Source organism: Scyliorhinus torazame, chromosome 4 (genome assembly GCF_047496885.1).
Source record: "Scyliorhinus torazame isolate Kashiwa2021f chromosome 4, sScyTor2.1, whole genome shotgun sequence".
NCBI lineage: Eukaryota > Metazoa > Chordata > Chondrichthyes > Carcharhiniformes > Scyliorhinidae > Scyliorhinus > Scyliorhinus torazame.
Genome location: NC_092710.1, coordinates 314,490,042 through 314,504,017, shown reverse-complemented (window position 1 = coordinate 314,504,017; position 13,976 = coordinate 314,490,042). Strand labels below are relative to the sequence as shown.

The window sequence follows — 13,976 nt, the reverse complement described above, 5'->3', positions numbered from 1 at the left end:
ATGAGTCAGTGGGGTTTTAATAATGATCTGGTGGTTTTCCCAGTCATTACTGTTGATGTTAGAAATTGCAAAATTTATCAAACCCAAGGGCTCCAAATTCTTCCGGCTGAAAGTTCAAATCCCACAATAGCAAGTTCGTAAGATCTATAGTCAGCAATTCAGCTCAAAGAACAGTACAGCACAGGAACAGGCCCTTCGGCCCTCCAAGCCCGTGCCGACCATGCTGCCCGACTATACTACAATCTTCTACACTTCCTGGGTCCGCATCCCTCTATTCCCATCCTATTCATGTATTTGTCAAGATGCCCCTTAAATGTCACTATCGTCCCTGCTTCTACCACCTCCTCCGGCAGCGAGTTCCAGGCACCCACTACCCTCTATGTAAAAAAACTTGCCTCGTACATCTATTCTAAACCTTGCCCCTCGCACCTTAAACCTATGCCCCCTAGTAATTGACCCCTCTACCCTGGGGAAAAGCCTCTGACTATCCACTCTGTCTATGTCCCTCATAATTTTGTAGACCTCTATCAGGTCGCCCCTCAACCTCCATCATTCCAGTGAGAACAAACCGAGTTTATTCAACCGCTCGTCATAGCTAATGCCCACCATACCAGGCAACATCCTGGTAAATCTCTTCTGCACCCTCTCTAAAGCCTCCAAATCCTTCTGGTAGTGTGGCGACCAGAATTGAACACTATACTCCAAGTGTGGCCTAACTAAGGTTCTATACAGCTGCAACATGACTTGCCAATTCTTATACTCAATGTCCTGGCCAATGAAGGCAAGCATGCCCGTATGCCTTCTTGACTACCTTCTCCACCTGTGTTGCCCCTTTCAGTGACCTGTGGACCTGTCCTCCTAAAGTCAGCTCTGCTGATGGCTGATCTGATTGTGGCCTCAACTCTTTCGTGCCCCAAATTAAAAGGCTAAGCATTTCTCAGATTAAAAGTCGAACTCAGCCTTAAATATATTCACTGACACAGACTCCACTCCTCTCTATACAAGGAGCTCATAGATCATAGAATTTACAGTACAGAAGGAGGCCATTCGGCCCATCGGGTCTGCACCGGCTCTTGGAAAGAGCACCCTACCCAAGGTCCATACCTCCACCCTATCCCCATAACCAAGTAACCCCACCTAACACTTGAGGGCAATTTTGGACACTAAGGGCAATTTTTAGCATGGCCAATTCACCAAACCTGCACATCTTTGGACTGTGGGAGGAAACCGGAGCACCCGGAGGAAACCCACGCACATGTGCAGACTCCGCACAGACAGTGACCCATGCCAGAATCGAACCTGGGACCCTGGAGCTGTGAAGCAATTGTACTATCCACAGTGCTACCGAAAGCTAACAACTCTCAGAAGAAATTCCTCATCTCCATCTTATGTTTAAACTGGATTCCCTCACAAGTGGAAACATCCTCTCAATTTCAGCCATGCTAAGTCCCCTCAGAATCTTATGTTTCAAAAAGATCACCATTCATTCTTCTAAACTCCAATGAGTACAAGCCTAACCTGCTCAATCTTTCCTTACAATCAATCCCTTCATTCCAGGAATCAACCGAGTGAATTGTCTCTGAACTCTGTTCAATGCAACTATAAGTCTCCTTAAATAAGGAGACCAAAACTGCACACCGGATGTGGTCTCACCAATGCCCTGTAGTTGTAGAATGACATCCCTACTTTTATACTCCACCCTGCCTTCCCTCCTCACTATAAGGGCCAATATTCCAATTACTTGCTCTCCCTGCATGCTAGCCGTGATTCGTGTGCGAAGACATCCAGATCCATCTGTACCACAGCATTTCCCCCCCCCCCCCCCCCCCCCCCCAAGTCATAGAATCATAGAATTTACAGTGCAGGAGGCCATTTGGCCCATCAAGTCTACACCAGCCCCTGAAAGAGTACCCTACCAGAGCCCAAACCTCCACCCTATCCCATAACCAAGCAATCCAACCTAATTTTTAAAGCAAATAATCTTTATTGTCACAAGTAGGTTTAAATTAACACTGCAATGAAGTTATTGTGAAAAACCCCTAGTCGCCACATTCCGGCACCTGTTCCGAGTACAGAGGGAGAATACGGAGCACCCGGAGGAACCCACGCAGTCATAGGGAGAACGTGCAGACTTCACACAGAGTGACCCAAGCCGGGAATCGAATCTGGGACCCTGGCGCTGTGACAGTGCTTATCCACTGCTGCCCACTTTGGACATTACGGGGCAATTCAGCGTGACCAATCCACCTAACCCGCACATCTTTGCACTGTCATGACCTTGAATTGCTGAACGCAACTGCCGGGATGCTAACTTATCACTGGATGATCAAGATTCAAAAAGTACATTAATCTGCAATACAGAATCTTATTCAGCGCCTCACCCCCTGTTCATTATTCAGTTACCCTTTCAAACTAGTGACCCAAAATGCAGGTGAGGCACAAATTAAAATCAGATTTTGAAAGCATAACTAAATGGGGACAATGGGTGACATTTTTTTTCGACTGAATGTGCAGTTGGCAAATCTAAGTAAAAATCATCAACTACCCTTATACAAAACAACTGGCCCATGATCAAATGGTACGCAAAACTATTTACTGGTTGCTTCATGATTTACAGTGAAGCTGCACTATTCCAACTCTAATCCATTGGGATAAGACTCAGTATTCCAAACCGTTAAATATACTCACTCAACCTCATATGTCTTCAAATATGAGGCAAGGCGAGAAGGGAGATAAAACGTTTTGCGACTGCACTTGCGTATTAATCAAAGACAAAAAGTGTACAAACAGTATCTGTGTCAAACAGATGCAGAGGGCAGGGAAGGTTGAAAAGGAAAAGTCCACCCGCAAATATATTTTAGACAAGTAAAACGCATTATTTGAAAAGACTTTCTAAAGTTACATCTTCAGCAACTCATTAGTCGTCCGTTGAGTTGCATGTCCCTGTACTTTAAAACAACGAACGTTAAGAAATGGTTCTTCGGGGTTTTACAGAGCTTTGCTATAAATATTCCTGTGGCAAGTTTATGTAACAAGTCTCGGTGCAAACATTGTATTCATCATTTAAGAATGTTCGAATCGTTTTAGTTTTCCGATCTCGGTTTGTTTTTAAAAATCCACGTGACGGTGCTTGTTTTTTTGGCAATTAAGTTTTTTTTTGGAAAAGGGACTTCTTTGTTCTGTGCTCATGGGTATTTCAGTGGTGGCAACAAACTGAACGTTAACATGTCGGTCACGCCATTGATTTACATAGCGATTCACTGCCAAAATGGAGGATCTAATCCGATGAGACGACATGAAACCGAATCCAGCCCGACTTCAAGGAGGCGGCTTCACGAACTCGAAAATTAAAAACAAAACATTCAAACCTCGTTACTACTTCTACTTATAAATCAAATGGTTCCCTAAGTTATTATTATTTTTTTAATGGCCTCCTCCCTATTTTGAGATATAAAACTTACCACTTTGAGCAGTGTTCTTTTTAAAATTCCTCCCCCCCCTCCCTTTTTTTTTTAAAAAGCCAAGCATGCACAAGTTTCAACTGTTGATTTTGTTTTTTTTTGTAAAGGGCAGGTGAAAGCGTTACCCAGCAAAACATTTACTGTACAGACGAGAGAGAGAGAAATACAAATTGTATAGTATTCACCTCCCATAATTTTTTTTTCCGGGAAGAAAAAAGTTAAAAATTAATACAGGTAGAGAGAAGGAAGGAAAGAGAGAGAGATAGGAAAAGAGAGAGAATGGCAATGTTAACTTATTTTTTAAAAATAATTTTAGAATGGTTGATATATAAGAATGTTACTCGACCTTTCGTCCCCTGCAAGCTCAGACTCTGTCATGTTTAGAACATCATTTTTGTCAACTGGGGTTGGGGGGTTGGAGAAAAGGCTTTCAAAAGCCATTTTTTTTCCCCACACACAACAGTACAAGACTGAGAGAGTGTCTCACTGAGACGTTGCTGGGGTGACTTGATAAAATAAATAAATAAATAAAAATCTCACGGTAAATTTGATGAGAACAGTATTTTTTCTCTTTTTTTAAGAAAAAAACACAAGAGCGTTCAATCTTACGCGAGTTCTTATTTGGTTAAACTGTTTGCGTATTGGTTCTAAAGAGTTTGATACCCCTCTTTTTCCGCCGGTTTTGTTCTTGGTGATTTTGGTTGGCGAGAGCAAAAAAAAAAGGCAAATTTTCACACGCTGTGGTTATTCCTCACAAACATGGCGCTCGATGCTTTCTAGTGCAGCGATGGTGACAGGGTTCTCTACCGATTTTACACAGAGGAAACGAATGAGCCCTCGCAACCCGCCTCAACCAAACCTGATCATCTCATAATACCGCCCCCCACCCTCTCCCATTGGCTGCCCACCTTTGACAGGCGGCAGCCTCGCCTATGGCACATAGAGCGGTCGCCCGCTCCTGATTGGCGGGCCGGCACGTCCATCCATCGCAGGCAGGGCCGCTCAGATCCGGCAAGCAAGTTCGGTTGATGTCGAAATCGGAGACGTTTCTGGAAGGCGAGAGCGGAGGAGGGGGGTGGGTAAAAAAAAAAAAAAGAAAAGAGTGCGCGCGGGCGCAGAGAGGAGGGATTCGGCGCGGATTGATATTGTGTGAGTGCTGAGGTAATTTTAGGTACGTACGTGGGTGGGGTGTACTAAACTTAAATCGTCATTTGGTGCATTCCTGCAAGCAAATTTGTTTTTTGTAACTTACAAAAGGGGGGAAAAAAGCCCTATCAGCGATTACGGGGTTTTCGCTTTTTGAGATGAGTTGAGCGAGGTCAATTTATCTCGGAAGAACAATCGAGACGCCCTGACAAAATGGCGCCTGCAGGAAATGGCTTGAGAGAGAAAAGGAGGACATTTAATTCGCACCATTTTGTTGTTCATTTTTACTGAGCAAGATTGAACCAAGTGTTTTACTGTTTACCGAGGCATAGTGAAAACCCATATAGCCTCCCAAAATACTGTCGATATAAGTTATTCTGCAAGTTAAATTTGCAATAAAAGACTAAAACGTCAGGCAAAATTGGCTGCAAGCTAAACCGTGACCGATGCATGTGATTCAAAGAATAAACACCGAGATAATGTAGCACTCCCAAAAATATTTTCTCCTTGAGGACACTGACCGTGCTGCGTATGCAAAATTAAACTACACCCTGATTTAATCTGGTTTTCAGCTGGTTTGTACCCTGTTAGCAACGGAATGATTCGGTGTGCTCATTTGTCTATCCAGGATAAACTATTAACAGAAGTTGGAGGTGTGATGCAGACATTTGAAGGATAGAGATAGCCAGAAGTAATTTTGAGAAATGAAAGTTGTGTTAACAAGAAAATTCAAGCTTGCAACAAACTCAGAATGCTACATTCTATCTACTTTCCTGCATCAAAAGCTAGGACAATAAGTAAAGATCCGTGGAAGAAAATGGAGGCCTTTGAAATGTGGATACTAACATATGCTAAAAATTCAATATGCAGACTAAGACAAATTAAGAGGTACTTAATTGCAAGAGTAGAAAGACATTCAGAAAATAAAATATTTAGTATTTCAGCCATTTGATCGTAGGTGAAAAGCTACAGAGCTCTTGTCCAGACTAGAGGGCAACAAAGAAGGGTCGACCAAGGCAGAGTTGGATGCCAGATATCAAGGTTGTTGCAGATGAGCTGTAGTGAGGATGGCACAAGACCGATGAGCATAGTAAACAATGTCAGCAGATTTCCGGGCAGGGATAGTTACATGCAGCACTGACAAAGCAAAAGATTAACGCTCTTCCCTCATGCATGTGCCTAATTCAGTGTTTCTTAAATTTAATTTTCTTGTTTCTCAAGACACATTGTGCCAATCTTGCAACATTTTCCCTTGTGTCTATACTGTGTAAAAATATTTATCGCAATATATTCTGCTCTAATGCATTCTTTTTGAGATCCTTACCTAGGTAGAAGGAGGGATGAGGTCTTGCAGCAAGAATTTAGGTAGCAGAAAAGCAGGACCTCAAAAGGTAGCACGATAGTACAGTAGTTAGCACAGTTGCTTCACAGCTCCAGGGTCCCAGGTTCCATTTCCGGCTTAGGTCACTATCTGTCTGCGTGTTCTCCCCGTGTCTGCATGGGTTTCCGCCGGGTACTCCGGTTTCCACCCACAGTTCAAAGATGTGCAGGTTAGGTGGATTGGCCATGATAAATTGCCCTTCGTGTCCAAAAAGGTTAGGTGGGGATACGGGGATAGTGTGGAGGTATGTGCTTAAGTGGGGTGCTCTTTCCAAAGGCCGGTGCAGACTTGATGGGCCAAATGGCCTTCTTACACTAAATTCTATGATAATCTCTGGATTACTCCCGGTGCTATGTGAAAGTGAGTTTAGCAATATGAGGATAGAGCAGATTAATGTGATGTGAATCAAACCTGGGACCCTGGCCATGTGAAGCCACAGTGCTAATCACTTGTGCTACCGTGCTGCCTGATAAGTGGCTGAAGAGATGGTGCAGGAGGGTGGGTTTTAGTTTCCTGGATCACTGGGTTTGTTTCTGTGGAAGGTGGTACAAGTCGACCAGGTTGCACCTGGATCGGAACGGGACCAACATCCTTGCGGGAAGGTTTGCTAGTGCTGGGGTGGGGCAAATTAATTTGGCAGGAGGATGGGTTACGGAGGAACAGTAGGTGGTGATGCACAGCCAAATATAGAAGCAAAATCAAGTCTGTCTGGAAGACAGAGCAAAAATAAACGTTATAGTACAAAGGAATATGGCAAGGGAGGGTGGCATTTATTTTAATGCAAGGAGTTTTATAGGTAAGGCAGATGAACTGAGAGCATTGATTAACATTGCTATCACACAGACATGGTTCAGGAAGGGGCAGGGCCTCAATATTCCAGGGGAGGAGGAGGAGGAGGAGGAGGGGGGGGGGGGGGGGGGGGAAGAGTTGCAAAGGGGGAGAGTGTGTTGCAATATTGATCAAGGAGTCAATTACTTCAGTGAGAAAGGATGATATTCTAGCAGGCTGCTTAATTGAGGCCGCATGGGTAAAATGGGCCAATTACGTTGCTGGGAGTGTACTATAAGCCCCCAAATAGTCAGACAGAGTTAGAATATCTTATGTAGGCAAATCTCAGGGAAGTGTAAAAATATCGGTAAATTTTTTAAAAATAAATTTAGAGTACCCAATTAATTTTTTCTAATTAAGGGGCAAATTAGCATGGCCTATCCACCTACCCTGCACATCTTTGGGTTGTGGGGGCGAAACCCACACAAACACGGGGCGAATGTGCAAACTCCACAAGGCAGTGGCCCAGAGCTGGGATCGAACCTGGGACCTCGGCGCCGTGAGGCAGCAATGCTAACCACTGTGCCACCGTGCTGCCCATAACAGGGTAATAATAGTAGGGGATTTCAACTTTCCCAACATTAATTTGGAAAGGCAAAGTGTGAAAAGACTGAGGGAGCAAAGGAAGATGGTTGTGGTGGTTGGATGTCAACTCCAGGACATCACCGTAGGAGTTCCTCAGGGTAGTGTCCTCGGCCCAACCATCTTCAACTGCTTCATCAATGACCTCCCTTTCATTATAAGGTCAGAAGTGGGGATGGTTGCGGATGACTGCACAAATGTTCAGCACCATTCGTGACTCCTCAGATAAGGCAGAGGGTAATAATAATAATCGCTTATTGTCACAAGTAGGCTTCAAATGAAGTTACTGTGAAAAGCCCCTAGTCGCCACATTCTGGCGCCTGTTCTGGGAGGCCGGTATAACCCGCGCTGCTGGCCTTGTTCTGCATTACAAGCCAGCTGTTTAGTCTACTATGCTAAACCAGCCCAGTGAAGGTTGTTTTAGTGAGTGGTAACCTGTGTCCAGTGTCCTGCAGGGATATGGGTACCTTGCTGTTGCAGTGTACATTAATGTTCTGGTTGCCACACTACAGAAAGGATGTGATTGCACTAGAAAGAGTGTAGAGGAGATTCACCAGGATGTTTCCTGGGCTGGAGCATATCAGCTCTAAAAAGAGGCTGGTATGGCTGTGCTTGAGCAGACATGGCTGAGGGAGGACCTGATTAAGGTGTACAAAATTGTGAGATATACGGATGGGAAGAAACACTCCCCCTTAGTGGCGGGGTCAATATCCAGGAGGCATACATTTAAAGTAAGGAGCAGGAGGTTTGGAGGGATTTTGAGAAAATGAAATTTCACCCGGAGGGTGGTGGGAATCTGGAACTCTCTGCCTAAAAGGGGCAGAGGCAGGAACCCTAACAACATTTAAGAGTGAGTGCTTGAAACGGAATAGCATGCAAGGCCACAGACCAGGTGATGGAAAATTGTATTAGAATAGATAGGTGTGTTTGATGGCTGACATAGTAATTTTTTATTTAATAAATTTAGAGTACCCAATTATTTATTTTTTTCCAATTAAGGGACAATTTAACGTGGCCAATCCACCTACCCTGCACATCTTTGGGTTGTGGGGGTGAAACCCACGCAGACACGGGGAGAGTGTGCAAACTCCACACGGACAGTGATCCAGGGCCGGGTTTCGAACCCGGGTCCTCAGCGCCGTAGGCAGTAAAGCTAACCACTGTGCCAAGTGCTGCCCTCGGCTGACATAAATATGATAGGCCGAAGGGCCTCTTGCTGTGTTGTAAAACACTAGGACTCTAGAGCTTCTTATCTCTTTAAATCTTTCTTTAGCCAATTTTATGTTTTTAAAATTAAATCTGGCATAAATCAACCATGTCTTCTCAGCCTTGTTGAAGTTTTACATTACAAGCTTTGGTAATTCACATAAGTTTGAAAGATAATCTTTTATTAACTATGTCATGCAATACAGTAGAATTATGGGATAATTCAATCAATTGCAGGATTGCTGCACATTGAGGCTTGAAACTACGCACCTCTAATACTAAAATACTATATTTTACAACTATACAAAGAGGAATTACAAACATATGAATTTGGAGCAGGAGTAGGCGATTCAGCACCTCGAGGAATTCCCCCATTTGATAAGATCATGACTGAAATGATTGCGGCCTTTACTTTCCTGTCTCCCCCATACCCTTTGCCTTGTCGGCCAAGACAGGATATTCAGTGACCATGTCTCCATTGCCCTCTCAGGGAAGAGAAAAAAAATGCTCCTCTCTGTCTTAAATGGGAGACTCCTTACTTTTAAACTTTCTCCCCAGTTCTAGTTTCTCTGCTAAGAGGAAACATTTTTTCAGTATCTGCCCTGTCAGGTCCGCTCAGGATCTTATATATTTCAAAAGATCACCTCTTATTCTTCTAAACTCTTAAGGATACAGGCCCAACCTATCTAACATTCCCACCTGAGACAACCCCTTCAACCCAGATATAATCTCAGCACTGCTTCTCATGCAATTTTAACCTTTCTGAAATAAGGAGGCTAGAACTGTACGCAGTATTCCAAATGTGGCCGCACCAACATCCTGTATAGCTGCAGCAAAATATCTCAACTTTTATATTCCATTCTGCTTGCCATACACATCAATTTTCCATTTGTCTTCCGAATCACTTAACTGTACCTGCATACTAACTTCACCAGGACATGCGCAACTCTTTGTACCACAGAGTTCTGTAATCTCCAGTTACATAACATGCATCTTTTCAATTCTTCCTGCCAAAGTGGCCATTTTCCCACATTATACTCCTGTTTGCCAAATCTTTGCCCATTCATTTCTATCCCTTTGTGGACTTCCTATCTCCTCTTCACAACTTACCCTCCTACCTATCTTTTTGTCATTGGCAAATTTAGCAACCATACATTTGGTCTTTCAAACACTTTGTTGATATAGATTTTAAATAGCTGATGCCCCAGCATTGAACCCATTGGCACTCCACTCGTTACATATTACTAACCTGAAAAAGACTCATTTATCCCTGCTTCCTGAAGTGAAGGAATCCTCTCCGGGGCTGGTTTAGCACAGGGCTAAATAGATGGCTTTGAAGGCAGGCCAGCAGTGCGGGTTCAATTCCCGTACCAGCCTCCCCGAACAGGCGCCAGAATGTGGCGACTAGGGGCTTTTCACAGTAACTTCATTTGAAGCCTACTTGTGACAAGCGATTTTCACTTTTTTTTTCATTTCATTTCTCCATGATAATATGTTACTCTTTGCACCATGAGCTCTTGCATAGTAACCTTTGGTGTGGCAGTTCTCCCAGTGTCTCGACTCGCATTTTTACCCCTCATCTAAGCAAAAATAAGTTATCTGATAATTTACCTTATTGCAGTTCGTTGAGCTTGCTATGCTCAAATTGGCTGCTACATTTCCCTATATTGGAACAGTGATTATGATTGAAGTAAAAGTGTGACATTCCTGTGACGTGAAAAGTGTGAATATAAAAAACTGGTTATTTTAATGGATGGGCTGTATAATTACCATGTGCAAAAGTTATCTACCAACCATCAAATTATGTTGAGATCAGATCTGCACAAGCAAGTATCAACTTGGTTCAGTTGTTACCACTTACATTTGAGTCATGTGGTTTACAGCCTGTTGCTGTAGTAATGTGGGTGTGATAGCATCGGAGCAGCTGTCATTTGGACAACAAGGCCCCATCTGGTTGTTATGTGGATGTTTGATTCCATGGTACCGACTACTACTCACAACAGTGTCCTAGCTACAAGATACTATATTTGAAGGTAATTATAGGTTTTCCAAACATATTAATTGTGAACAAGCGGAAGCATTATAGCAATAATTTATCTCTCTTTAAAAAAAATCTCCAGCCTGCCAGAACTGACACATCCACAAGAGCACAGTCAGGATTTTTCACAAAACCAGTTATCTCTACCAAGGATGTAATTTTTAACACAGGCCTTTGAGCATGCATTCTGAGCCATAATAATGTGGGATCTCATACCATACATCTAAAAAAACTCTGAATTAAAATTTAAATTATTTGTCCTTAAAAAAGATAAGCAGAGGGAGATGTGGGCTTGGGACTGGAGTAGGAGGGATCCACCTTGGGAACCTGTCCTCAGCCAATTGACAGTCATATGAGAAAATGAAATTGAACAAGTGATTAGCATGAAATATCCGCTAACTCCTGGAGATAACGTATATAAATGGATACCCTGAAAGGAAACAATGCAATGGATGGAGGAGGCTGTTGCTCAGACCACTGGGACTGAGCTATTCCAGTGGTCAGTTTGACTGGTCTGGGACCAGCAAAACATCCTCGCCTGTTATGGATATACATATTCTGGTCATATGTGTGAACTAGTGTTGTGCCCTGTGGTAGTATGCATTAGGGGTCATGTGGGACTGTGAAGCCATGATGTAATTGGCTGACAGATCCCGGGTCCTGGTTGGACGTTGACCTCTAGCTCCACCCTGAAGGCGGAGTATAAGTACCTGGAGTCCTCCCCCGCAGGCAGTCTACTACTGAACTGCGGGGGAAACAGTCACGCTTAATAAAGCCTCATCGACTTCACTCTATTCGTCTCTCGGAGTCTTTGTGCGCTACAATTTATTAAGCGTGACTAAAGGGCTATGGAGCTCAGGATCATCCCGGAATGCCTGAGGATCAGCCCCCACGCAGTGAACGCGGCAGCAGCTTTCAAGCACTGGCAGACTTGTTTTGAGGCCTACCTCAGAACGGCCACCGGCCGGGTCACAGAAGACCAAAAACTACAGGTCCTGCACTCGAGGTTAAGCACGGAGATTTTCTCTCTCATCGAAGACGCAGAGGATTTCCAGACGGCGTTCGCAGCACTAAAAAGTCTCTATGTCCGCCCAGTAAACCAGATCTACGCTCGCTATCAACTCGCAACGAGACGGCAAAGTCCCGGAGAATCGATTAGATGAATTCTACGCCGCGCTACTAATTTTGGGACGAACCTGCAGCTGCCTGTCGGTGAACGCAAATGAACACACGGACATGTTAATGCGCGATGCTTTTGTGGCAGGTATGAACTCCTCCCAAATCCGCCAAAGACTTCTAGAAAAAGAGTCGCTAGGACTCTCAGAGGCACGGGCCCTAGCAGCCTCCCTAGATGTGGCCGCGCAAAATACCCGCGCCTACGGCCCGACCGCGCGGCAGCCCGTTCGGCTCCGTACGTACCCGTCGCGACAAACCCCCCCCCCCCCCCCCCCCGGGACACCCCACAGGCTTGCGCGGTCCAAACGCCAAGTCGCACCGGGGGCGCCCGCTGCTATTTCTGCGTCCAGGCGAAACACCCCCGGCAGCGCTGCCCGGCCCGTGCAGCGATCTGCAAGAGCTGCGGGAAAAAGGGCCATTTCGCGCTGTGTGCCGGTCCCGCGAGGTCGCCGCTGTCCCGGGAGAACAGGGAGCCCTGCACGCCTTTACGCTCCCCAACCCCCCCAGCGCCCCATGTATGACCCGCAGGCGCAGCCACTCTGGGTCCCGACCACCGCGGTCCCGGGAGAACAGGGAGCCCTGCACGCCGCTTACGCTCACCAACCACCCCCCCCCCCCCCCCGCGCGCCATGTATGACCCGCCGACGCTACCACTTTGGGTCCCGACCACCGCTCTCCCCGGAGAAGAGGGAGTTCTGCGCGTCTCTAACGCCCCCCAAACCCCCCCCACGCCCCACGTATGACCCGCCGGCGCTACCAATTTGGGTCCCGACCACCGCTGTCCCCAGAGATGAGGGAGCCCCGCGCGTTCCTAACGCGCCCCAACCCCCCCAGCGCCCCATGTGCGACCTGCAGACGCCGCCATTTTGGGTCCCGGCCACCACGAGGGGAGGAAGGGCGCCGCCATCTTGTGACCCCCCAGCCATGTGCGATGCATGGGGCAGCCATTTTGTTCACCCCCGACGCCATCTTGGACGGCAACAACGGACCCCAGTATCGACGGCTCCACGGGGTTCGAAGAAGACGCTCAACTACTACAACCACGTCTTGCTTCAATGACGCTGGACCAAGCTCGGCCCCGGACACTCCAGACGACGACGACAACGGTGCTGATAAACGGGCACGAGACACCATGCCTAGTCGACTCCGGGAGCACGGAGAGCTTTATCCACCCCGACACGGTAAGACGCTGTTCTTTGACCACCCATCCCGGCGCACAAAAGATTTCCCTAGCTGCAGGATCCCACTCCGTACAGATCAAAGGCTTCTGCATAGTTACCCGAACGGTGCAAGGGAGGGAGTTCAAAAACTACAGGCTCTACGTCCTTCCCCAACTCTGCGCCCCCACATTACTGGGATTAGACTTCCAGTGCAATCTACAGAGCCTAACCTTCAAATTTGGCGGCCCAATACACCCACTCACTATCTGCGGCCTCGCAACCCTCAAGGTGCAACCCCCGTCCTTGTTTGCAAACCTCACCCCGGATTGCAAACCCGTCGCCACTAGGAGCAGACGGTACAGCGCCCAGGACCGGACCTTCATTCGGTCCGAAGTCCAGCGGCTACTAAAGGAAGGCATAATCCAGGCCAGCAATAGTCCCTGGAGAGCACAGGTGGCAGTAGTAAAGACAGGGGAGAAGCAAAGGATGGTCATAGACTATAGCCAGACCATCAACAGGTACACACAACTAGACGCGTACCCTCTCCCCCGCATATCCGACATGGTCAATCGGATTGCCCAATATACAGTCTTCTCCACCGTGGACCTCAAGTCCGCCTACCATCAGCTCCCCATCCGCCCAAATGACCGCAAGTACACAGCCTTCGAGGCAGACGGGTGATTATACCATTTCCTAAGGGTCCCATTTGGCGTCACAAACGGGGTCTCGGTCTTCCAACGAGAGATAGACCGAATGGTTGATCAACACGGATGGCGGGCCACGTTCCCGTATCTCGACAATGTAACCATCTGCGGCCACGATCAGCAGGACCACGACGCCAACCTCCAAAAATTCCTCCAGACCGCTAAAGCCTTGAACCTCATGTACAACGAGGTCAAGTGCGTTTTCAGCACAAACCGGCTGGCCATCCTGGGCTACGTAGTGCGCAATGGGATAATAGGCCCCGACCCCGAACGTATGCGCGCCCTCATGGAATT

At 46.4% G+C, this 13,976-nt stretch overlaps 2 protein-coding genes across 10 annotated transcripts in view; one reads left to right on the top strand and one right to left on the bottom strand.

The window, feature by feature from the left end:
• Positions 1–4,289, bottom strand: part of zc3h6 (zinc finger CCCH-type containing 6) — a 107,822-nt gene extending 103,533 nt beyond the window's left edge. For both annotated transcript variants that reach the window (XM_072500100.1, XM_072500101.1), the window contains exon 1: positions 3,808–4,289. In XM_072500100.1, coding sequence (XP_072356201.1) covers positions 3,808–3,902 — 95 coding nt within the window. In that variant the 5' untranslated portion in view covers positions 3,903–4,289. The remainder of the gene's footprint in view (positions 1–3,807) is intronic.
• Positions 1–13,976, top strand: part of LOC140411085 (ADP-ribose glycohydrolase OARD1-like) — a 39,755-nt gene that overhangs the window by 79 nt on the left and 25,700 nt on the right. For 2 of the 8 annotated variants that reach the window (XM_072500109.1, XM_072500106.1), the window contains exon 1: positions 4,466–4,632. The exons of 2 other annotated variants lie outside the window; for them this stretch is intronic. The gene's annotated coding sequence lies outside the window, so the exon portion shown is untranslated. Of the gene's footprint in view, positions 1–4,465; positions 4,633–13,976 lie in introns of those variants that run through there. 4 more of the 8 variants (XM_072500110.1, XM_072500107.1, XM_072500108.1 and 1 more) reach the window with 4 other exon arrangements.